General features: G+C 38.1%; 4 protein-coding genes across 10 annotated transcripts; 3 read left to right on the forward strand and 1 right to left on the reverse strand.

Annotated features, from left to right (window-relative positions):
* Positions 1-671: 671 nt before the first annotated feature.
* LOC130988848 (uncharacterized) lies at positions 672-4,253 on the forward strand. Its single transcript, XM_057912799.1, has 3 exons — positions 672-1,309; positions 1,436-2,138; positions 3,018-4,253. Exons 1-3 carry the CDS (start codon positions 942-944, stop codon positions 4,074-4,076), a joined length of 2,130 nt encoding a protein of 709 aa, XP_057768782.1. The 5' UTR covers positions 672-941; the 3' UTR covers positions 4,077-4,253.
* Positions 4,254-9,699: 5,446 nt separating this feature from the next.
* On the forward strand, positions 9,700-11,621 carry LOC130988849 (uncharacterized). The gene is made up of 2 exons (XM_057912800.1): positions 9,700-10,276; positions 11,129-11,621. The coding sequence occupies exons 1-2, from the start codon at positions 9,925-9,927 to the stop codon at positions 11,455-11,457; spliced, it is 681 nt and encodes a 226-aa protein (XP_057768783.1). The 5' UTR covers positions 9,700-9,924; the 3' UTR covers positions 11,458-11,621.
* Positions 11,622-11,917: 296 nt separating this feature from the next.
* Positions 11,918-16,170, reverse strand: LOC130988850 (protein EMSY-LIKE 1-like). 4 transcript variants are annotated; one of them, XM_057912804.1, is made up of 9 exons: positions 15,900-16,170; positions 14,914-15,116; positions 14,447-14,803; positions 14,175-14,363; positions 13,362-13,430; positions 12,769-12,969; positions 12,624-12,692; positions 12,482-12,539; positions 11,918-12,321 (listed from the first exon to the last, which is right to left on the reverse strand). In XM_057912804.1, the coding sequence occupies exons 1-9, from the start codon at positions 15,925-15,927 to the stop codon at positions 12,224-12,226; spliced, it is 1,272 nt and encodes a 423-aa protein (XP_057768787.1). In that variant the 5' UTR covers positions 15,928-16,170; the 3' UTR covers positions 11,918-12,223. The 4 variants fall into 4 exon arrangements, with proteins under 4 accessions (XP_057768787.1, XP_057768788.1, XP_057768785.1 ...); XM_057912805.1 differs by having other exon boundaries at positions 14,914-15,089; positions 15,900-16,166; XM_057912802.1 differs by having other exon boundaries at positions 11,918-12,539.
* A 5,191-nt stretch (positions 16,171-21,361) lies between these two features.
* LOC130988851 (cytosolic enolase 3-like) lies at positions 21,362-23,977 on the forward strand. 4 transcript variants are annotated; one of them, XM_057912807.1, is made up of 6 exons: positions 21,362-21,842; positions 22,361-22,535; positions 22,739-22,810; positions 22,886-23,002; positions 23,531-23,578; positions 23,730-23,977. In XM_057912807.1, the coding sequence occupies exons 2-6, from the start codon at positions 22,398-22,400 to the stop codon at positions 23,823-23,825; spliced, it is 471 nt and encodes a 156-aa protein (XP_057768790.1). In that variant the 5' UTR covers positions 21,362-21,842; positions 22,361-22,397; the 3' UTR covers positions 23,826-23,977. The 4 variants fall into 4 exon arrangements, with proteins under 4 accessions (XP_057768790.1, XP_057768791.1, XP_057768792.1 ...); XM_057912809.1 differs by having other exon boundaries at positions 21,369-21,842; positions 22,650-22,810; positions 23,498-23,578; XM_057912806.1 differs by having other exon boundaries at positions 21,371-21,842; positions 23,498-23,578.
* The last annotated feature ends 1,083 nt before the right edge of the window (positions 23,978-25,060 follow it).

The raw sequence follows: 25,060 nt of genomic DNA on the forward strand, positions 1-25,060 counted from the left end.
TATATTTGTGTATGAAAATATTTATTTATTTATTATCACGTGTAATACTCTATAATTATAATAATGCATAATGCTAATTTTTATTATCGATTTTTTTTAAAATTTATTTAATAACTTTAATTTTCATTACGCTTTATACAAAGTTAAAAATTTATATATTCAAATTCAAGATTTCATTGAGTAATTGACATGAATTATTTTATTTTATTTTTAAAATGTATTTTATATTTATTTATATTATAATTTTATTTAATATTTATATTTATTTATTTAAATTATTATTTAATTTTGATGTTCGTCGTGCATCGTACGAATGGCCGTACTAGTTAGGATTATTTATTAGTATTTCTAATATTAGGTCGGGATGGAAGTTATATAATTTATCTTTGAAAAGATTGTACATATAAATTAATTTTAATAAATTTATAATTTATTATAAATTTTAAATGGAAACTATAAGAATATACAATTATAATTATTTTAATATTATTTTAAAAAAGTAATAGGGTGCAAATTGCAATGATAAATTGGGGCTGTGTTTAAAATTATCCATGCACAAAACTGAAGATGGAAAGGCCCAATCAGAAAACCCTAAAGGTAGCTAATTATTAACAAAAACCAAATCCAATCGGAAAAGATTAAATGGAAAAAGAAAAAAGAAAGAAAGAAGGCATTGAGCCGAAAGAAGCAACGGCGCAATAGCGATGAGCCGACATTATAAAACCCAAGAAAGAAGCCCAGGACGAGAAACACTATAAATATTTTAGGAAATGATAGAGAAGAAAAAGTTTGGTGTGTGTGTTTGGAATACAACCCTAGAGCTTTGATGAAATTTGATTTAAAAAATGATGGAATAAATCTAGGCGAAACTATTAAAACCAAATTGAAACTGTACGCACCGCACCGTACCCTACCACACCCACCCAACCCCACCTTCTCTCATGACCAAACCGGACGGCCTCGCGCCGGAGACCAACGACGACTTTTCCCCCACCGCCTGGGGAACTTGGGAGGAGCTCCTCCTCGCCTTCGCCGTCAACCGCCACGGAACCGCCGCCTGGGATTCCATAGCTTCGGAACTTCAGAAGAGGACATCGGACCCTAACCTCTGCCTCACCGCGCATAACTGCAGGTCCAAGTATCTCGACCTCAAGCGCCGCTTCGTCATCAGGAATGGCGATTTGGAAGGGGAGGACGGCCGCGACGAGAAATCCAACGTCGAGGAATCCGCGCCGTTGCTGGAGGAGCTCAGGAAATTGCGCGTGGCGGAGCTCCGGCGAGAAGTGCAACGTTACGATCTCAACATCGAGTACTCCTTTACGATTTCCGTATTAACGATTGAATTGTTGGGAGATCTGAACGTCGCGGAATTTTTGATTCAATGAGGCGAGGCGAGGCTATTTTCCTGTTTCCTGATCTGGTGAGTTTTGTGCAGGTCGCTGGAGTTGAAGATGAAGAGAATGGAAGAGGAACGGGAAAAAAGCCAGAGGAGAGAGGAGAGCGGGGCGGATCTAGAGAATAACGTCGAGGAGAAGAGAGATTGTGAACCAGAGGCCGCGCCGGCTGCCGTAGGAGAAGCAGCCGTCGTCGGAGAATTGGAAAAGGATCAGTTGTCGGTGAACGAATCGAACTCGACAGATCCGGGAGCGGAGAAGTTGAGAGCCAGCGAGGCGGGTTCGGAACCGGCCGGAGCGGGAGGGGAGGAGGTGAGGAACGATCGAACTGGACACACGAGCGATGGACCGGCTGAGTTGAAACCGGAACCGGATCACAAATCGGTGCGGGAGGATTCCTGCAACGGGAGCTCGAACAGTATAGAGAAGCCAGACCGGAAGGCGAAAGCCGAACCGGTGGCCGGGTCGACCGAGTTGGCCGAGTCGGAGGCCGAGTCCGATGGAGGAGGCGCGGAGGCGATGAAGGAGAACTCGGATGTGCAGAGCTCGGCAAGCAGATCGAGGAAGGAGGAGGGAAGTGATAAGGTGCGGCGCGGGAGCACGAGTGGCGATGAGCGTGAACACGAGGATCAATCTCGTGCCGTGAAAGAATTGTCCGCCGAATCGCAGCCGTTGGTTGACTTTCTACAGGCTATTCGCGCGCCGAAGATCGGCTCCATCTTCGAGCGGCGGCTCCGGAGCCAGGTGAATACTAATTTTTTCATTATTCATTTTTAATTTCCCTCCTTGGATTTATTAGTCGCTTAGGTTTTTTCGATGATTTTAAGAATTGGGTAAGAACTACAATTTGACGGTTTTTTTTAAAAAAATATTGTTAATTTTCTTTTTCATGAAGAGATTACAAGAATATATTCTAAAATATACAATCATATTCATTTGAATTTATTCAAATATAAACAAATAAATCGAGACATTCGTATTTGAATAGAATTAGATCCTCGGTTTTCTATTATCTTCTTTTTAAGGCTTGATTTAGTAACTTCTCTGATTGACCAGTCAATTCTCCTAGCCGTCATTTATTATTATTATTATTATTATTATTATTATTATTATTATTATTATTATCATCATCGTTGTTGTTGTTGCCTAATCGGTCATTAATTTATTTATCTCGATTCCATAATTTTATTTTTCGTTTCATCAAAAATAAATAAAGAATGGTAAAAAAGGAATCCCACTCACCACAACCCCTAAAAATACGGCGGGGACGGAAAATACTTTTTTTTTTTTTTTCACAATTATTTGTCATAAGTGGAATGATGACGATATTTTTGAAATTTTAAATTTTTGTTAAAAAGATATGAAGTTTGATAATAATCTATACTGTCTGGTTGTGTTTTGCTGTCGGACAGCTTAATAACGTGCAAAATTTTGACTGCCTAATTTTGTTTTGTTGAGAAAATACATGTATTAATTAAATACACACCCTAGATGAACTATGGATACTGTTTAGGATTGGAATATTATTTTTGGGTTATTTTCGATTATGAATAACATCTAGTCTAGATGGAATTGGGGTTGTTGGAATGGGTTGATTAATGAGTTGTTTGGTGGGTTTGACAGGAAACGTCGAAATATCAGAAGCTGATTCTCCAGCACATGGATCTTGAGACGGTGGAAAGCAGATTGAAGGAAGGGTGGTACACAGGGTCCGGCAGCAAGTTCTACCGCGATCTCTTGCTGCTCGTCAACAATGCCCTCGTGTTCTTCAGCAAGAACTCGTCAGAGGCGAGCGCGGCCGTGGAGATCCGGCGTCTCATCTCCAAGGAGATCTCTCATAAGCATGCCAAGTCGGATTCTTCGTCTGGGAAGCAGATCTCCTTGCAGTCTCTCTCAATGCCCAAGAAAGAAGACGCTGAGCCTTCACCTTCACCCTCGTTGATGTTGAAGCCCAGAATATCTGGTTCCTTGATCGTCTGTCGGAAACGCAGCTCCATTGCTAAGGCCACCGCCTCATCTTCAGGGACGGATAAGAAGAAAGAACCCGAGGACAAGGACACCAAACAGCAGCCATCTGGTGATGCCGACGAGCCTAAAATCACCAAGAAACGAACCAGAGATCGATTTCCCGCTGCTTCCTCGGCCAACTCCAAGAAAATCGGCAAGAATCAAGCCACCAAAACTTCCCCAGCTGAATCAGTGAAACAGCAGCAGCAGGGGAAAGGAGGTTCGTCTTCTTCGCAGGCGGAGGCCAAGGGCGACAACAAGAAGAGCCAGTCGGCATCCGACTCCAAGAAACGCGGCGCTGCTAACTTCTTGAGTAGAATGAAGCAAGGATCGTCGTCAAACAACGGCGTGTTGCTTGATGCGTTGAAGAACACGCCGTTGACTAGCGAGAGCACCACCGGAAAGGGAGGACCGGATCAGAAGAAAAGCGAGACTGCAAAGAAGAAAGAGCCGGCAGCCAGTAGAAGAGGTACGGAGACGAGGCAAACAAAGGAGAAAGAGAAGGAGAAGGAGAAGGAGAAGGGCAGCCCGGGAAAGAGGAATGTGGGACGGCCGCCCAAGAGAGGGGTGGCGCCGCCACCCCCGGCGCTCGGGAAACGCGGTAGGGATAGAGATAAAGGTGACATCGAACCGGCAGCTTCCAAACAGCCAAAGAAAAGGTCGAGGAAGTTATAGTAATGGGGGGAGGAAAGGAAGGGATAGGCACATTTGTACGTAGCGTAAGGAATTCTTGTTTTTCCTTTTTACAGATTTGCTCTTATTTTTGGCTTTTCCCCCCCACCCTTTGGCTTTTGCAGCAAGTGTGTTTGTATTTAGTCTAATGGAAAACTAGGGCAAAGTTAGATGGTTTCACTGACTTCTTTCCAAGGCAAACGTGATAGACTAATTCAAATGCGCAATTTACATCACAAACTCAATCACCATATTTCTGGATTTTACTTAGATACTTCCCTATACTAGACATTTGAACCCCAGCACCGTGGGAGCTTCCCGTTTGACTTGCCCCGGCCTGGCTGTACTGACGGCATGAACAACAGCCTGAGCTTCCTGTGTTATTGTAGACAGCTAAGGAATAACCGCACCAGAATGTGCCTTCCACATGTTTCCTGCACAGAGAAGTACTCCCTCCGTCCCAAACGAAATGTCCTGTTTTCCTTTTTGGGCTGTCCCAAACGAAATGTCCTGTTTCCTTTTTTGGCAATACACTCTCTTTCTATACTTAATATTTAAATAATTTCCGTCAACCCACTTTATCTACTTTATACACATTTCTTAATCTCCGTGTCGAAAAGAAATAGGACATTTCGTTTGGGACGGGGGGAGTACTACAATTAAAAGAACAACAACAACAAGGACACAAGCTTGTACCAATGCTGGCTCGCGGATACTTAGAAAATAATTCTGCACCGGCCAGGGTCGAGCTACTTTGGGTCAAAGCAACACAGTCGAATTTACCATCCTTGAAACCATCCAACAATGCACGTTCAAAGGATGTCAAGAGAGTTATGTTGGGTTTGGGGGTATGTTTAGAAGGATTCCAGCGCATCTCAAAATTTCCGGTATAGGTAATCCAATCCCCCCATCCGTTACACGGACAAAGAAATACTTATCAAGGAAATCTTTATCCAAAGAATTCAACTTTTTCAAAAAGTCTATATGGCAATTAGGCTTAGAGGCGAAATGATAATGGATCCCAGTCTTCTTCAAGATTTGAGTTTTATGAAACAACTCCGCACTGGCCTGGAAGTTGTTAGCAGCACAGAGAATGTGGAAAGCCAACGCACGATGCGTGGCTACTGGGGAAATTTGAAAGAAAGGAATGCCGAAGAGGGCACTAACGTTTAAAAGGAAACGAGATGGAGGCAAACACAAGCCGACATCTATATGACCGAGCCATAGGGGAATGGTATTTAATCGTTATCTATCAGGTCTTTCTACTCCTTTCACTTGAAGCATAAATTTTAAACTATCTGCAGGAAACTTAAATATTCGTTTTATTTATGCCAAATCGACGATAGTCAACCGAGAAACAGGTAAATAATCACACGACATAACGTCTTTACAATTAATTTTTATTAAAATTCATATCATCCTTTATTATGACTATTTTTTGTGGACGAATGCACTATTTACCAATCGAAATTTTGTATTAAAGAAAATTCATAACGCCCTCATCAAATATGAGTGAGGCATTTATTTTTTAAGATTAATTTTGACAAATAAAAATATTAAGTTTAATTTTTTTATTTATTTTGATGGATTAGAACTTTAAATATATCAAGATGTTTGATTATTTTACTCATTTAAGTTAATTTTACTTAATTTATACTTTTCGTCCCGTAAGAGAGTATCACATATGAGATGACACGAGTGTCAATAAAAGATTGATAGATAATATATTAAGTGGAAATGAGCGATCATGGTTAAAAGAGAAAATGAGATCATGTTCCAAAATGAAAGTGATACTTTCTTATGAGACGAACGAAAATGAAAATATGATACTTTCTTATGGGATGAAGGGAATATCTATATACTAATAGAAAAAGAGTCTAAGGCATCCTAAGGCACAACTTGTGGATTGTCTATTTTACCCCTATTACATATTTTATTTTAAAGTTATTTTACATATTATATATTTATAAGAATATATTAATTCATTAGATATTACACTTAATCTATGTGATATATATCTATAGTTGTTGATAAGGCTTATAGATAAATATATCTATTCAATAAATTATCTAATAAAAGTAATGAATTAATAGATTTTCTAAAATAATGGATTATCAAATAAAATAACATTAATTACACGTACAACGTACGTTCTTTCTGCTAGTCTCATTGAAAAAGTGAGATTAAAGAAAGCCTAATTTTAAGAATAAAATTAGAAAAAGTTTAATTTTAAAAATAAAATATTTTATCATGCATTTTATCAATGATTAAAAGAGAGAGAGAGAGAGCCCGAAGATTCTCAACAAATGACAATGTTCATTGTGAACAACACGATCTTTAGTTAATCTAGCAAAATTTTTTCTAAGTTTCAAATTAAGCTAATCTAGCAAAGTGATGGACTACTAGACCTCCAAGTCTCCAACATCACATTAACCTCACGTTTAATAAATTAATCTTGAAGTTTAAATTGGCATTCAAATTTGGAATTGTGGGTATCACAAGTAATGTTGGTATCTGACTGGAACACCAACCCCGTCATGAAAATGTGGTTTGGTTTCTCCATACATAATCAACACATCAGCATAGCTAGCGAGTGGTAATATTTTGAATGATGTACTCTGTTCGTTCTATTATTTGTGACTCGTATTTTTTTTCGGACCATCCCACATAACATGACTCATTTTTCTTTTTGGCAAAAATGAAGGACTGAATAACTTCACTAGCTAATTTAACATCTCTCCCGCGTGCCGTCCCTCTCTCATCTCTTTCAAATCCTAGTTCTCCTCTCACTTTCTGCCACTCTGTGAAAATTGAACACCTTGCACTCGTCTCTCTTCTTCGCATCGCCTTCTCGCCATGATGAAGATTTTCATTCTCTTGATTCGCCACCGCCGACAGTGTATTTTCCATTTTCTATGTCCGAGCGAGAAGCGGAGGAGATCGAAGATATCGCTAGAGGCTTCTCCCTGTTGTCCAGACCACCTCAATCTATCGTCGCCGTGATGTAGACCAGGAATCTGCAGTATGTATCCCTTCCTCTTACGCTTATTTCTAACTAAGATTCTTAACTTCCGTGCGAGGAAAACTGGGACGAGATGGATTTGATGGACTGGAATATGATTGCAAGGTGTGGCGCGAGGGATCAGAGAATCTCAGGGAGATGTGGAAGATTTCTTCCTACTTTATAAGTGTTGATTAATTATAATTTAAAATACTTAAATGGCTATATGTTGGAATAAATGGCTTAATTAGTCCATAATTACTTTGTAATTAATGGAATTAAATGGCATATTTGGAATCTACATTTTGAGTAGATTAATTTGGTATATTTACTTGTTCAAATCTATTAAGAATTGAATGAGTAATTAAATGCCAAAAGATAGCCATTGAAAATGGAAATGTGGAGTGTCATCCCACATTGGAAAAATAAAGGAAGTTGAAAGTTATTTATAAAGTGCTCTCCACCATAAAGGAACAATCAAGTGTGCTTCTCTATGGTGGACCTTATGGTGCACCCAAGTGAGTTTTGACTTAGCCTTTTAAGGCTAAAACTCAAATTCCTACGAGACCTTTCGAGGCCGAGCACGTGCACGTCGCACTTGTCGCAATGGGCGCTTTGTAGGCGCACTTCGCTCGTTCGCGTCGTCGCGAGGAGCTTTGAGGAGCCTTTAGTTTTGACAAATGAAACGGTGGCTCGGTGACGTGGCACCACGTGGCGGATAAGGAATCTGGGTGGATGAGGTTGCTGACGTGGCAGCGGTTGGATCAGACTGGTGAGGTGGGGGTGGTTGGCTCGCACCCCTTTGGCAGCGGTTGGATCAGACTGGTGAGGTGAGGGTGGTTGGCTCGCACCCCTTTGACCGAACCAATGCGATGGTCCGGACCATTGCTTGATTCGAACAGACACCCCCTGGCAGACACCTCTTCATAGCACTCTTCCTTCTCCTATAAATACAGCCCTGCAGAATGAGATTAGACACACCAAAAATTAATTCAGATAATTATTTTACTCATTCTCTCTTCTAGTTCATACTCAAGTCCCGAGTATTCAGTAGTTCGCTGGAAGTTCGAGTTCCTAGTACAAGGTCTCGTACTCATTAAAACCGTTGTATCTTGGGGACATTTGCCATCGAACCGTGTGTACTGTGCGGGGCAATTTTGTCTTACGGAGAAAGAGTCCAACTCTTGCCTCGGTTCCTACATTCTCGTCGTTATTCTATCCACATTTCTACATCCGTCAATAACACTCTAAACATGTGGCCCTATCTACCTTTATCCCTAATCTTAATCTCTTAAATATCTGCATCCAAAAATTTCAGACCATAAATAATGGGCACAAAATCTCTTATACACTCGGGTCGTATCTAGGGCTGAGCATAAACCGAACCGGACCGAAAAAACCGACCGAACCGACCATTTTTGGTTCGGTTCGGTTTTGAGATTTCTGGTTCGGTTTTCGGTTCAGTTTTTAGAGTAAAAAACCGATCAGATATCGGTTCGGTTTCGGTTTTGGGATTTTGGTTCGGTTATGAACCGAACCGAACCGATACCTTAGATATATTATTTATTCTATATTTTATATTACAAGTAAACTAAAAACCCTACTCTCAAATCCCAATTTCGAAACTTCCCCCCCCCATTTCGAAAGTACTGCGCCGCACACCTTGACCTTCTTCATTTCGAAACCCTAGCAGTCTCCTCCCTCCCTCCCCAGTCCCAGCCGGCGCCTCTCTGACCGGCGACCACCCCCACCGCCTCCATTCTCCTCCATTCCTAATTTTCGATTTTCGCTGCTTCTCCTCCAAGGCGAGCAGACCAGCACGGCAGCACGAGCAGAGCCGCCAGCCGTCGGCCGCCTCCCGCGTCTGACGTCTCCAGCACGAGCCAGACCCGCCGTGCAGACCGGCTTCTCCTCCGTCGGACTGCCGCTGAAGCCTGACGCAGACCTCCCCTCGCCAAAACCGTGCGCTGCTTCTACTGCTTGTAGTGAATTTGGGCAGATGTTTATATGTTTTTTTCGAATTTTACAGGTTGTTTTTTAAAGAATTTTGGCAGATTTATTGTTTTTTTAAAAAATTATCGGTCGGTTCGGTAACCGACCGAAACCGATCGGTTTCGGCCGGTTCGGTTATGGTCGGTTTTTAGGCTTCAGGCGGTTTGGTTCGGTTCGTCTACTACCAATGTCGGTTCGGTTTCGGTTTCTCCAAAATGGTTCGGTTCGGTTCGGTTTTGAACCGATGCTCAGCCCTAGTCGTATCCAACCTGAATCCTGATCCGGATCTAATTTAATTGGATTATTCTGCCCGAATATCAAATGTTAGTGTCATTTTAATATAATGTTATTACATTTACATGTAGTGTTAGTATCATTTTTGAAATAGTGTCATTTATAAAATAAAATAATGTTAGTGTCATTTCAAAATCGTATTAGTGTTAGTATAATTTAAAAAAAAAAATGAATCAGAATAGTCCAATTAAATCAGAAACTGAATCGAATACACTCAGATGAAGGGTACACTCAATGTAGAAGAGACCACTTCAATAATGGAACGGAGGACGTAAAATCAAAACATGAACATGAAATGTAAATTTAGAATATACTCCAAGACTTGCATTCATTCATGTCGACTAATATTACCTACATATTTCTTCCTCAAGAAGTTGAATAATTTGAGTGAAAATAATAAAACAATTCCCAACTACCTCCATCTTCAACAATCAAAGCTTCACTTTCTCCTTGATCTCAAAAAAGAAAAAGAGAAAAAGCTTCACTTTCTCTCTCCCTCTCTCTCTCATACACACATACACTCTCACTCATAATTTCAACTAATCAACTGAGCAAACAAGAAAGATGAGCAGCAGAGAAAGTCGCACAATCGAGTCAGCCGGCGGCGTGAGCCTAGATGCCCGCGTCTACCCGGCGGCGGATTCGGATTCGGAGCATCGAAACGACGGATTGGTTGCGGTTTTGGTGCACCCCTACTCGGTGCTGGGCGGATTCCAGGGGCTGATGAAGGGCATGGCCGCCGGGCTAGCCAATAGGGGCGTCACAGCTGTCACCTTCAACATGCGCGGCGTCGGCAACTCCACCGGCCGCGCCTCCCTCACGGGCTTCGCCGAGGTCGACGACGTCGTCTCCGTCTGCCAGTGGGCCTCCCACAATCTCTCTGCCCGCCGCATTCTCCTCGTCGGATCTTCAGCTGGTATGCCTCTTTTCTCCATTTCGCGAGTCTAGGGTTTTGGAAGAGGCGTCAATGACTGTTAATTTAGCTTACTTACTGATTCCCTTTCAAAATTAATTCCGTTATTTGATCAAATCTGGTATGAACGCCTCTTGATTGGCTTGATTTCTGTCTATGTTTAATCATTTTGATAACTTTGATGAAATACACGAATACTGTGTGTGTGAGTGTGAAAAACACAGAACCAGCTGTTTATACTAAACTGAGGCAGTGTTTTGAAATTTGACGCACATTGATCACATCTCCACACACTTGCACATAGTTTGATTGGAATTCATTGCAACAAATGACTGTTCACTTTTGGTAAATTCTTTGTTACTTTACCAGTCCATTTTGGATAAAGTTGGAGGTTGATGAAATCTTGGCATAGTATCAGCGTTGGTTTTCAGATGGTCAATCAAGTGTGCCATTTTGTGGGTGAATAACACAAATAAAAATCCTAAGCTATGCTAGTCATTCTCGAAATTCCTAATTGATTTTTGGATTTTGAATCTTCTGGAGTTTGTTGACTGTTTCGATTGAGCATGCAATTCTTGAACTGAACTTGGAATGGTATTGCAAGAAAGAGATGCATCTTATCACCAGCCTTGATTTGCTTAGTGTTGCACAATGGATATATATTCATTTTTTTCTCTCATCTTTTGATTTCTTATAGATGGCATGCACATTTTTGAACAAGCAATGCACGTAGACACAGCATAAATCACACCAATCCCTGTTGAACTTAGGATAGCAAAGAAGTTCCAAATCTGAAGTGACAGTGCTTTGGATTATAACTTGTTGTTTTCATGCGCCACTGTCTGTTTCCTGCAGGTGCTCCGATTGCTGGTTCTGCTGTTGACAAGGTTGAGGAGGTTATCGGCTACGTGAGCTTGGGCTACCCGTTCGGATGGACTGCTTCTATTCTTTTTGGGAGGCATCATAAAGCTATATTACAATCTCCAAAACCCAAACTCTTTGTAATGGGCACCAAGGATGGTTTCACGAGCGTTAAGCAGCTCGAGAACAAGCTGAAGAATGCAGCCGGCAGTAATCAAACGCATTTGATTGAGGGAGTCAGCCATTTTCAAATGGAAGGGCCAGCTTATGATGAGCAGATGGTGAATCTCATCTTACAATTCATTTCATCATTGCCGGAGTGAAGCCATTTTGCAATGTATTCATTCATTCTTAGTTTCAGCATATGTGTGATCTCTAATTTCGTCTGCGGATTGTATGCGTTTTGCTAGTTGTAATGTTATGCGTTAACATTGTATCTAGGGATGCTTGTCGTGTGTCCAGAAAAATGAGAAATTTATTAGATTTATATTTGTAGTTTTAATTATTTTTTATACTAGTAAAAAGATATGTACAAGCACATAGAATAATAAATTTAGATAATATTTATAAATTTTATAACAATTTTAAAGAATTTTACAAATAAAATGACTCTTTATCGATTATCAAATAAAAATAAAATAAAACCTAGATACACATTAAATTACTAAATTAAGGTAAAAGACAAATAGGTAACAAATTTTTTAAGAATACAAACATGAAACTTCTATTCTTGTGATACCTAATCATCAAAACGAACAATGAAATAGAACTGGTTGCACAAAATGAACCATGAAGCAAAACATAAATTAATTGCAACAGACATTTCTGAATCACAATTTCTTGATGTACAGGAAATAATCTATCTTACTACACATCCAAATCAAAGAAAGGTATAGAAATTGATCTGTTTACATGAAAACTAAAACAATTGCTAACATACCCTAAAATTTTCTTTCCCCCATGAGGCAAACTAATCACAGCACCCAGTTACATTAATCACATGAATCTAAAGAGGCTAACAACACAAGGCAGTTTAGGGTTAAACTATGGACATCCATTAGAATCTTTTGTAGGAATTCTGCATCACTTTCAACCTCTAGCCAATTCATAACTCCCAGCCCTTCCAGCAATCTCGAGCTCGTTGCCGCGGCCACGATAATCAGTAGTCTGCTGTTGCTGCTCGTCGTCTGATGCCAAAATGGAAATGCAATGAAGAATTTATATGGGTAAGAATGAATGTAAACAAGGCTCTTATTTTCATTTTCTCCTCAGAGGTTATATTGTAGTCTGACAAAAAGCAAAAACGCATAGTAATGGAACAAAAAACGACAATTAAAATGATCTTACCACTATCACAGGCATCCACAAGTTTTTGAATTACTTGAACCAACGTTTGTTCATGCTCCTGCATCACCAATTTCATAACAGGAGCGTTAGTGCGAAAGAAAATTGACACAGTAAATATTTCTTCAATCAAATAAACATTAACCTTGAGCATTTTCTTAGCCTTGTCAATCTCTGATGCATCAGGATGACTTGCTTCAAGCACCTTCTCCACCTGCCATAACAACGGCAAACAGTTCTGTAAACTTGCAAAGGCCGACAAGATTCCAAAAAGGTAATCATATCAATACCTTCTTAATTAATGTATCAGTATGCAATATCTCGATTTCCTCAGAATCCTCCTTCACAGCCCCATTTCGTGAAGGCCGCATTTCATTGGCATACTGGTTCATTAAGGTTGTTCTCCCTCTGCCAGGGTTGGGCCCACCTGTGTCTCCTAGTCGAGATACTACAGGATCCTCGCCCACCCACCGAATATCCTCAGGGGGAACCTGTATTAAGGTTGATTTAACGAGGTAGGTCCAAATCAGTAAAAATAGAACAGTTAAGGTTTCAGAGGTGCTTTTACGTCCTAAGTTTGGCCTTCAACAACCTAATCTTATCCGACCTTAAAGTTTGTGTTTCCAGAAATCCAGGAAAAAAGACGGGGATTCCGGCTAAGTTGAATATCGGTCGGCATTTAAAATATAACAAAAAAGTACCTCAAGCAAAATGAGAATTTTTTATTTTCCCACTCTATGATCCAAATAACATGCTATAAAGCACACGTGGAAAGATTTCAGAAGTAAAAGCAAAGAAAAGATATTGTCTTGACATCACTATCATCACATTTATGTGTACTGAGTAGGCCATATTTGAGCTACCAGAAGCAAAAGACAGTTACCTCTTTTATGTTAACCCATTCCACAGTCTCACTCGGTAGATTGCTATCATAAACCAGAGAATGACGGCCCTGAAAATACCAGGAAGACCAGTAGAAGTTAGAATTAATTTGTCAGAAAATTGATATATCTTATCATAAGCTTTATGATCTCTTTAGAGGTTAAAGGAATGGCCCAAACTCATAAAATGGGAAACAACTGCTTTCTTAAATACCATAAACACGAACAAACGATATAAAAGCGCAATAAAGCATAATATAAAGGAAGGCCATAGAAAGTTTTGGAGGAAAAAGTTACATATAAGTCACCAGAAAACACTAATCTTGACACACTATTTTCTATTCAGCAGTAGCTAGGGTGAATCATAATCATATGCCAATAAAGGAAAGCAAGCACTCATGTCAACGAAGCCTCTCAAATATAGAAATTGGTTTTCTTTTGCCATATAGCATATTATTCCAACAAAGGTAGGCGATCGCATTTAAGAGGTAAAAGATGTTCCAAAAATTATGGTGATGAAAAAGAGAAGGAATGAACTCAATTTACACCCTTGACATTAGAAAGTTACGAGGGCTAAGTGCACTATGTTTCCTTTTCTATTCTCAACCATCTTTGGTAAAAATATATTTTAAGGATCTTGCCAAACTTTATGTTTCTCGTTTGCCTTTGTACTTTTCATCCATGACATGGAGGGTACAGTAGGAATTTGCCGGGATGTGTTTCCAGCCATCGAAAATCCCTATGCACACAAAAAAGACAAAGATGTTCTCCAATATAATAGGCCAAGAAAAGGTACAAAAAGGAACTGAACATACATCTACAGGATTATATTCAGATATGACAGCCTCATAGAAGTTGCTGTCTGCAGGCCATCTTATCATCACCCGCCTACCAATCAAGGACTCATGGATGCTTTCAGAAGGATCATCCATAGGAGCCCCAGAAGAAACATGATCACCAAACTGATATTGCATGGGTTTTCCTGAAGTGAAAGCTGGCTGACCCTAGGGAACAACAAATATATAAATTAATTGAGAGTGTTAATTGAATACAACCTCACTAAACCTTATTATAAATGCTAACATACAACATTCGGCCTTCTCCCACCAATCCCTGAAGAAGGTCCTCGTTTCACAACTGAATTTAATGGCAGGGTGCTACCAGCCACTGGCTGAGAAAGTAAAGCCTGAGAATGTGCATTGAACGGATTTCCTGATAGGGAAGTTTTTTGCCTTTTACGAGAAGCTGAAACTGTGGGACTTGGTAACTGATTGTTTATATGCTGGGGGACATTGGGGGCTACATTTCGGTTACCACCTGCCTCCCTCCACTCCCTGATTCTGCGAATGAGGTCATCACCATTGACCTGACTAAGTAGTTCTCGGTGCTCATCGTCTGATACCCTCAGTTCCTTCCTCAATTCTGTTATAAGGCCCTCTTTCTCCTGAGCAACAACCATATCAAGAAACAGCCAAATCTAATCAGATGAGATGCTGTCTCTCCAAACAAAACAAATAAGCAACTCAATACACATAAACATCTAGCAAAATATACCCATGTAAGAGCATCAGATTGTGCTTTGAAAGCTCGTAGAACAGCACCATATGCAATCTGTTCCAGATTATGTATTTCGTATTCCATATCAATTTGAATCCTTTGAAATGGGGCTGATGGTAGAAATGATCTTCCGTTCCCTGCCACACGACCTCCTACTGTGCCTCTATTATACACTATTTGAGGATTATCATCATCAGTGCCTGTATTAGTTTCAACTGACTTGATTAACTTATAAGTACTCCACAAATTGTGCAAATAATCAACCAAAACTCTTTTATCTTGAAAATACTTTACCAAACAAAGTTCTAGCCAACAAACAGTTCACTAAGAGTCCCGACAATGAAAGAATTATATTAATAAGCTATTCGAGTAGTTAAATTGACCGATTATGATCATAACACTCGTGGGTGCAATCTGCATAATCGAAAGAGAAAAACTATTCAACGAAACAAATCAGTGCTGCCAGCAATTATGAAAGTTGTCCTACTCATGCTGTAAAAAACGAATAGTAGAAAACTAATTATGATGATCACTGTTCGAAACACTGATTTATGTTTTCTCTCGTCACAAACTCGACCCCCACACGATAAAGGGGGCAGGGGAAGTCAAAATTCTGAAACAAGAAATCTCAATTCATGGAAACTGAAATGCAGAAATGAACCACGACCCGGAAAACTTAACTTTATTTCGAGGTTAAGAAACGGAATTCTGCAACATTCTTAAAGCCCTAAACCTAAAACATTCAACCCCAATTTCACGACCCCACTTCTAAAACCACAAACTTCCTAGATTATTTCCATTGATTCCTTTCCAAAACCTATGAATTCAACAAAAAACACCTAAATTGTACCTAAGATCTAAAATTCTTCAATAAACATCCACGTCTATATCCTCGACGAGAAATAATTCGACCGAGAAAACGGAAAAGCAGCACATGCTCCCACGAGCACGAAGTAATTGAAAATGCCAGAATTACAACTCACCGCTGCTGTCTATGAGTCCATATTCCATAGAAATGCCAAGTCAATCCAACTGGAACGATTTCCCAGAATGGCTCGAGAGATTTTCCGCGCCTCTGATGCCTTGGGAGAATGATGAACGTCTCCAGAGAGAGATTCTACGAGCTCAGGGAAGAAGATTTTTAGAGAGAGAAAATGCGGCAGATTTTGTCGATCGTAAACCTCTCTCACGAGAGGGAATGAGAACGGGAATTGAAGGGGATTGGTGGGGGGTGGGGTGGTGGTGGGGATGGGGATGGGGGTCGTAGGGGGGTTGAACTTGGGCTTTAAACGGTTAACAAAGTTAATTGGGCCTAATTTCATGGCCCACTATTTCTAGCTTAAATCAAACATATGGGCTGGAAAAGCTTATTCCAAAATGAAAATTTTGGTATACTTCCCCTTTGAATTCAATAGGTCATAGCATTTCTTTATTTAGATAGGTTTAATATAATAAATATATTCACATAATTTATTATTTATATCAAATATTATTGTAGCCTCATATAATCATTTCTCTTTTCACTTAAAAAAAATAGGGTTAAAGTACATATTCACCCCTGAAGTCGACACCCCTAGAGCATTGGGCTCCCCAGACTCGGTCGTGGCGCGTTGACCTCCCTGAACTCTCGGAAAAAGGGTGCATTTGCGAGAGTCGTGGCGCACCCTTTTTCTGAGAGTTCAGGGAGGTCAACGCGCCACGACCGAGTCTGGGGAGCCCAATGCTCTAGGGGTGTCGACTTCAGGGGTGAATATGTACTTTAACCCAAAAAAATATTTTCATTTATCTTTCCTACTTTTTAACAAATATACTCTAAAAATTGTTTTCTGTCAATTATTTTATTATAAACTATTTATATTCTTAACAGATGTGCTCAGGTTTTATGGATAATTGACTGGGGACGGAGAGAGTAATATTTTCAAATGGGCTGGTCTTGGGTGCGACCGTCGCACAGTGTGCGACGGGTCCGCCCCGACCCGCGCCCGACCCGGCCCGCATTCCAGACCCGAAATCCTAAATTCTAAATTATTACATTTGTTTATAATAATTATTACTTTTAGTAAGCATGAAATATACATTTGTGCGAACAAATGTATACTTATATAAATATAGGTATTTTCCTTCATTTAATATACAGTATTATATTTTCTAAACCCTAAATTCTATAAACTAAACCCTAAACCCTGTAAACTAAACCCTAAGCGTGAATACTAAACCCTAATAGGTGAAAACTAAACCCTAAGCCTGAACACTAAACCCTAATAGGAGTATTTACTTTTAATAAGCATAAGATATACATTTGGTCGCACAAATGTATACTTATATTAATATAAATGTTTACCTTCATTCAATATAAAACATTATACATATCAATATACATTTATATGAACAAATGTATATATTATGTTTATTAAAAGTAACAATTGTTATAAACAAATGTAATAATTAGGAGTATGGGTCAAACCCATGCGGGTCAGGGTTCCGGGTCAGGAGGGCGGGTTTGGATCCGGGTTGACCCGTCGCACACCTGTGCGACGGTCGCACCCAAGAATTAGTGTTTTCAAATTATTGGGGATATTCAGCATAACTTCAAAGTTTCTAAGAGGGTCTACGCGAAAGTTTGAAATAAATTTATTTGGATTGAAAATATAATGAAATCATTATCAGGAATATAAATATCTTATATATTGATAAAATAAAATATAGTAATAATTAATAAAGGATGTCACATTTGGAAACATTGCTAAATGTACTTGTGATAGCACAATATTTTACAAGTTAAAACCTAAGCCAAAAAAGTACAAGAGATGGCTTGTACACCCTCCGTCCCACAAATCTTGACATGTATTCTTTTTGGGTCGTCCCACGAATTTTGACATATTTCCAGATAAGGTAATAATTATTATCTTCTCTCTCTTACTTTATCACTTTTATACTTTATTAACTATAATAATCTACAACTCATTAATTCTCGTACCGAAATCAAACATGTCAAAATTCGTGGGATGGATGGAGTAATAGGTAAGTATTGTGTGATGACACGCGAAATAATATGTTGTACAACGAATGAAATTCTAAAGTTTCAAACAAGTGTTCCAAATTAGCTCCAATCCTCGAAGAAACAAATTGCACTAGAAAAATTATGTACGACAAATTCAAGCTTTGACTTAAACATAAACACCACCAAAAAGGTGGTTTCGGTGAAGAGTAATTCAAAAGGTCGGGTCGGGCTGGCCCAATCTAAGCCCATTGGGCTTTCGTCTGGTTCGACAAATCATTGGATCGGAAAAATGATATCCAACCAAAGTCCAAATCACATTTTATAAACTAAAATTTTAAGTCGGGCCGACCTCATCGAACTTTTACTAGGTTTGGGTGGACTCGACCTGGCCCGTCCAACCTTCTTTTTAATAAATTAATAACTAAATAAATAAATTTAAAGATCGTGTCACGAGTCGAACCCAAAATCATTGATCTTAGAGTATTCACATTGGTTGAATGAGCCTTGAATCGGTCATGCTCCAGGACCACTTATAAGTCAAGTGTTGCATTGACTTGACTCATACTGCTGACTCTATATAATTAATTTTGATTTTTTATTTTTTATTTAATTTAAATGACAAATTTAAATAACACAATTCTTAATATTAAAATTACATTAATTTAAATTACGAAAATTTTATAACATAAAAAAAAAATCAAACATTCCCGCCTCTTTGTCTCGCTAGGATCGCCGCCACCTATTTTGCATGGATTTCTTGTTACTTGGGTGTCATCCTTGACGTATCCATGAATAAAATTTTATCATCATGAATCTCTCGCTTGAGTCGATTCTTGGCGAGATTTGTGCGTGTCTCGCCCATGAATTCCACGTACTCAGTAGGAGGGATTGAACCTTCTGACGCTTTGCCCTGTGCCTTTGCCACCTTGAGAGAAAGTTGAGGGAGAAATTGAGAAAGAATGTAGTGAAGAATGATTATTTGTGAAAAATAGTGTAAGAATAGATAGGTATTTGTAGAAGGAAAAAGAGAGAAAAAAAAGTGAAAGACCCGTTGAAAAGGAAAAGAAAAAAAATCAGTTGAAAGAGCCGTTGAAAATTCAAACTTTAACATTTTTATAATTATGACGTGTGTAAACACGCGCTCGAAATAAGGACTATAGAATTAATTAAGTTCATCTTATCGAATCACACGAGACTGTATCGGTCGATTTATCTACTGATCAGATGATTCGAGTCAACCCATCGAATAAGCCGATGTTAATGCTCTTAAGCATATACTTACTCGTCTAACTTGTTTTGCCAGCTCTTGGAGAGAGATGTTGCCCACATATATATAAGAGGCCCAACTCTCCATTTCCATATGTTACAAATCTCCCACTAAATCTCACTACGCATACAACTCTCTCTCTCTCTCTCCCTCTCTCTCTCTATATATATATATACACACACACACAGATGAAGATAACACTCAAATCATCCCTCTCTCTATTTCTGGCCTTGCTCCTATTTTGGTTTGTTTTCTCTCCTTCATTTCATCAAGCTGCAGATGAAGATATGATGACAACTTCTCGATTTGTCATGAAAAAGTCAAGAAAATCAACGTATCCTTTGTCTTCATCAGCTTCTCCAAAACACGAGCAGTCGAAGAAAGCCACGGAGCAAAGTTTGAGGGCCAGACCGCCCAGCGTTCCCAATCCCACTCAAAACTGACAAAATTTCTGGCCTCATGAAACTCATATGATATGTGGGAAATAGTTATATAAACAAGTCTTGTATGAATTTGCTTAAAGTTGTACTAGTTCTTAGTTCTCTAGTTGTGGATGGTGATGGTGAAGGAATAAATAATTACTACTAGTTTTGAGCTTGTTTCTAGTGTGTGGCTATTTAGTTAAGAGCATTACTTTATGAAGATCATGGCTAACTGCTCCATGTGATGTGAGGGCAAAAGGCAAGCATCCTATTTCGTGCATATCATAATTATTTCATAAAAGATATTCAACTTAGTTTGTGTCACACTATTTCCACACGTGAACACTGATGAGACAGTTTATGTAACATTATCACATCATCACCAAATTCAAACAACTATTTTCTAAATTTCATTTGAATAAGTACCGCTAATACTGTGAGGATTGAAAACATTGAAACGATTTTTGTCGCTTCAATTAATATCCCCAAATAAACATGAAATAAACAACGCTTAATCGAAGAAAAGGGAATTGAGAAAGTTTTGCACGCATGCCTTCACTATCATAACTTATCTTCATTTTTGTTTCTTTGCTACCAAACATTGTAGCATGGTCGATCATGGGATTTCTAATTTATTATTAATTTAATCTACATATATTATATGGTCCAAGTCGCTTGAAGAAAAAAATAATTAGTTTGCCGTATGTTAGTGGACAGTTATATTAATTAGTGTGAATTTTCTAATAATGCAAAATATATATACACAAAAAGGAGTTCTCTAATAAAAATAAAAATGATTAATTATGAGAAATGATAAGCAAATTTTATAAATGCACCGTAACATAACTCTCATTCCAAAATCTGTCGTGTCAACCGGTACTAAGATCTGTCGGGGCAAGGACTGATATGATTGGTGTGAATGGAACCATTAGCTAGCACCATTCTTGCCAGCCACCCCAAGATTTATCCCGCATATGCGAGGAATGAATGGTATGAAAAAAAATCAATTCGTTCCATATGTGTCAAGTGTGAAGGCTAAGACATATTGGGGTGTTCAGAAGACAACAATATCCAACCTTCTACACTTCATCACCGTCGCCCATGCACAACACTTTCCTCCAGTGCAAGAAAGTGAAGGAAATGATGAAAAACAAGGATTTAGTTTAGGGGTTTAGTTAGATTTCGTGTTAATTTACTCATATGAATTTGTAATTATATTGTATTGAGAGAGAGAGAGAGAGAGAGAGAGAGAGAGAGAGAGAGAGAGAGAGCTAATCGTAAAAAAATACTTATTTTGTTTATAAGAAAAACAAATAATACTTACATATATATAAAAATATTCATTTTTGCTTCGTTCTGAAATGTAAAAATATCTATGACAATTTTGGAACTAGAATTTTGAATATGTACATATATAAAAATTTCAACTCACTACAAAAGAAGGGTGCTGATTTTATACATAGCTCATTTTTTCTCACCATAGCCACTACAACAAAATCAGCCTATGGGGATGCTTATATGAGGACTATTTCAGGTTAAAGAGTCCTATTTTGTATTTAATGGGACTCTTTTTCAAAACTGTCTTACCCAATCTACTAATTACTATGAATTATACCTATTTTTTGCGCTGCTTAAAGTTTAAGCCTTAAACTACATAAGTTAAATTGAAAAGAATTCCACAAGATGGTCTATAATAATTTTGAATATTTTAAATAAAAAGTTAAATTTTCTTAATTCATAAATTGGAAAAGCAAAAAAAAAAAGAACAGATGTTCCTTGTCTTCGTCGTTTTTCCCCAAATGCCAACGAAAGCCCTCGTGGAGAATTCCCCAAATCTACAGTGAGAAAGCTTCCATCTTCGACGAGAATCTGCTATCCAATCCAAACCTCTGCGATTCGGCGCTGTCGCCGATGAGAAGCCGCAATTTTGTGCTGCCGATTTTGGTGTTAAATGGTTTATTTTTACTTCTCTTCATCTCATTCTTGTTTCTTTCTCTGCATTTTATACCATTTTCAAGTATGATTTTTTAGTGCTCTATTGCGAATGTTCCTTAAAAAATGAAGGATTATTGTCGATCTTACTGTTATGCATATGTAGTTCTTATATCTGGAGCTAGGTTTCTCTTCACATTTAGGGCAGACGAGAAGGAATTCGGTACGCTCACAGATCATTTCAACAAAAAGCATAGGAGCGAAATTGGCAATGAATCTGAAACTGAATCAGAAGGAAGCACAGGTACAGATGCTGATGTGTTTGCACTCACCTATAAACGAACTAGAAATATGATTGCGAAATTAATTTGCGACGCGTCACTCCCTTTCAAATTCGCCGAGAGTGATTCGTTTGAAAATTTTCTGAAAGCCTGCAATCCCTTGGCCAAAAAAAATTCCGCAAGCTGAAATTATTCATGAAATGATAACTCTCGTTAGAGAATCTTTTCTGGTGTTGATTAAGGATTTTGTTAAAATGTCGGTATTGAACTGAATCTTCATTTACCATTTGTATCTTGCACTAACTCTTTACCAGAATGTTTGGAATGAAATTTGAGACTTGTTTTATATGCCTTGTTCATCTGAATTATTTATGTTTTCAATATAAGAAATACCACACTGTTTTGCATCTATTCATGTACATTTTGATCTGTACTCATTAGTCACCATCTTCTTTACATGGGTAAAGATATGTAGTGTCTTACTAATTACCACATTCTGAAGTAAGGGTCTTGTAAATTTATGATTTTCTTTTATATGCAGGTATGAAGCTGTTGAGTTGTGAGATGGAGACAAGGGAATGTATCTTGGTAATGGTGTATGTAGTGCTGGCAAGAATGTTAATGAGAAAATATCTGAAGCTTTAATTGGTATGGATCCAACTCTCCAAGTTCAAATTGATCAAGCCATGATAGACTTGGACAAGACAAATAAAAAGGTTGCTCCATTTCAGTGTTCAGTTATCTAATTTTGTCTAATATTCTTATTTATGTTTGAATGGAGAGGCTCTGAATCATGTGAGATCATCTTTATATTCTCACTTTTATTGCAGTTTCATGCCATTTCTAAGACATGCTAATTTGTATTTAAGCTAAACGGGGCTCTCTCTCTCTCTCTCTCTTTTTCCCCCCTATTTGATAGGGTGAACTTGGGGCAAATGCAATTCTAGCAGTCTCAATGGCTGCTTGCAGAGCAGGGGTAGCTGAAAAAGAGGTATAATTCCTGACTCATATAGTAACTTAATGTTACACAACATAAATCTTGTTTTGATTCAAAAAATCTATGCAGGTCCCATTATACAAACACATTGCCGATTTAGCTAGCAAAACAAGTTATCACCTTCTTGTTCCAGCTTTCACTCTCACAGGTGGCGGAAACCATGCTGGGAACAATCTTGCCATTCAGGTAATATAAATCTGTCGTTGAGTTTATTCATGTCATCAGATATTTACATACTTATTTGAACTAATCTTTTATCTAAAAACACCCAGCTTATTATAAAGATGGCTTAGCCCGTATTGGTAATTATTCCAATGTGGATTGTTTAATGGATTAAATGTGTCATGTCCCAATACTCCCTTCTTTGTTAAATGGACTCTGTTGATGCAAGAGTCGTGATATGTTCAAGATTGATTAGTTATTAATTTGTTATTATAGTTACAACTAGAATCCAAAGCATGGATGTGCGCATGTATCTGATTATGCCACAATTTATAGTGATAAAAAATTTAAAAGGTCACTTAATTAATCCCTTTGCTATAACCTATCTTTAATATATGAGACGATAGGAGAGTGATATTCTATGTTTTGAACTTTATTCTATTAAAAGACATTCTATCCAATATATTTATGAGCCTTTAACGCCTTGTGTGACTGAAATTTTTTGCTAAATGTGATCAGGAAATCATGATCCTTCGTGTTGGGGCAAAAAAGTTTGAGAAGGCATTGCAGATAGGAGCTGAGACATATCATCATCTAAAGGTGAATCCTCCCAGAAACAAAGATGTCTACAATTAAAGTTGTATGACAATCATAATTAGTGTTTAATTTTATCCTAACTCCAAAGACATGTTAATGATTCTCCATCCTCATTGTGATATCAATCTAACTGTGAAATGATATTTTATTGAAGGTCGAGTTGAGGTTGGGGGAGTGCATTATGAGGCTGGAGAAGCAGTTGGCCGAGGAGAGGGTTGCTCGGTTGGAGATAGAGTTGAAGACATGTTAAAGATTCTTCATGCTTGTTTTAAATTTTTGTACACACAAGAGTGGTGGAGGAGTTGTGTTTCATAAATTCTTAAATTTTGTTGTTTTGCAACGAACTCGGATGGAAAATATTCATGAATTTAGCAATATTTATATGATTACAATTAATCTTTATATATGTATGATTAGACAACATTTGTAATTATATAGACTGTAACATTAATCTAATTTAAACTAGAATTTGTAAAACAATACATAATATATAGGCTATAGATGACACTAAGTTATTGGGACACTTCTAAGCGTCACAAAAATGAGTTTTCAGGCATCCTCTAATAGGACTTTCTTGAGCATCCTATTATGGTGAGTGTCCTTTTACACATATAGTGACTAGCGCAAATAGGACTCTCCTAAGGAAAGTCCTATTATACCATATAATAGGACTCTCATGAAAGTCCTAATAGGTGAATTTTGTTGTAGTGAGCCCATTATCAAATAATAATTATAATAATGTTACTAGAATTACTTATTTACCTTATAGCCCCAAATTTAAAATTCTAATAATTAATAAAGTAAAAACTTAATCAGTATAACACCAAAAGATTGAAGATACAAAAATTTGGCAGCAACGAACAAGAGATGAGAATTCTTCAATGCGTAAGTAGGTGTATTGATCACTAATTTCTTAGCAACAAATACTGCAACTAACACAGGCAATTGTAGCAAGTAAAAAGTAATCGAGTATCGTATCCACAGGGACTGAAAAATCGAAATCACTCTAGCTATCTCCTAAACAAACTAAAATAGTAGACAGGCAAACAAAAATAAAGATTGATTTACTAAAACGCAAATAACAAATAAAAACACTTAGGAAATTCAAATAATAAAAGACTCTGACCCTAGGGATGTACTTTTACTAATTAACTACATGCATTTAACCTATTGATTCAATTACCAATTTAATCCAACCCTGATGAGAGATCACAGAACTATTCACAAGCTTCTCTAACGAACACCTATGAAAGTAGATTAATTTACCCCTCTTCACATTCAAGACTCAAAGGAATAAATTAACTCCCAAGCGTACACAAAGAATAGCTCCCTATAGTTTTACCTATCCCATTCAAGTGTCAAAGCTACTTCTATAACATGCATTCCTGAATCGGCTGAACAATTATCGCATTCAAGACTCAAACTGAACAGCTAGACATGTAAATTATTGGCCAAATAATTCACAAGAAATTAAGCACCAGGAAT

Source organism: Salvia miltiorrhiza, chromosome 6 (genome assembly GCF_028751815.1).
Source record: "Salvia miltiorrhiza cultivar Shanhuang (shh) chromosome 6, IMPLAD_Smil_shh, whole genome shotgun sequence".
Classification (NCBI taxonomy): domain Eukaryota; kingdom Viridiplantae; phylum Streptophyta; class Magnoliopsida; order Lamiales; family Lamiaceae; genus Salvia; species Salvia miltiorrhiza.

What these genes read in the sequence shown, in the direction of transcription:
- LOC130988848 (XM_057912799.1), top strand. Translation starts at nt 942, where the DNA reads ATGACCAAACCGGACGGCCTCGCGCCGGAGACCAACGACGACTTTTCC. An exon ending in CGTTACGATCTCAACATCGA is followed by an intron (nt 1,310 to 1,435) that starts GTACTCCTTTAC and finishes AGTTTTGTGCAG; the next exon opens with GTCGCTGGAGTTGAAGATGA. An exon ending in AGCGGCGGCTCCGGAGCCAG is followed by an intron (nt 2,139 to 3,017) that starts GTGAATACTAAT and finishes TGGGTTTGACAG; the next exon opens with GAAACGTCGAAATATCAGAA.
- LOC130988849 (XM_057912800.1), top strand. Translation starts at nt 9,925, where the DNA reads ATGAGCAGCAGAGAAAGTCGCACAATCGAGTCAGCCGGCGGCGTGAGC. An exon ending in CCTCGTCGGATCTTCAGCTG is followed by an intron (nt 10,277 to 11,128) that starts GTATGCCTCTTT and finishes TGTTTCCTGCAG; the next exon opens with GTGCTCCGATTGCTGGTTCT.
- LOC130988850 (XM_057912802.1), bottom strand. Translation starts at nt 15,927, where the DNA reads ATGGAATATGGACTCATAGACAGCAGCG. An exon ending in TGGACTCATAGACAGCAGCG is followed by an intron (nt 15,117 to 15,899) that starts GTGAGTTGTAAT and finishes AAACTAATACAG; the next exon opens with GCACTGATGATGATAATCCT. An exon ending in AATCTGATGCTCTTACATGG is followed by an intron (nt 14,804 to 14,913) that starts GTATATTTTGCT and finishes GTTGTTGCTCAG; the next exon opens with GAGAAAGAGGGCCTTATAAC.
- LOC130988851 (XM_057912806.1), top strand. Translation starts at nt 22,398, where the DNA reads ATGTATCTTGGTAATGGTGTATGTAGTGCTGGCAAGAATGTTAATGAG. An exon ending in CAGGGGTAGCTGAAAAAGAG is followed by an intron (nt 22,811 to 22,885) that starts GTATAATTCCTG and finishes AAATCTATGCAG; the next exon opens with GTCCCATTATACAAACACAT. An exon ending in GGAACAATCTTGCCATTCAG is followed by an intron (nt 23,003 to 23,497) that starts GTAATATAAATC and finishes AAATGTGATCAG; the next exon opens with GAAATCATGATCCTTCGTGT.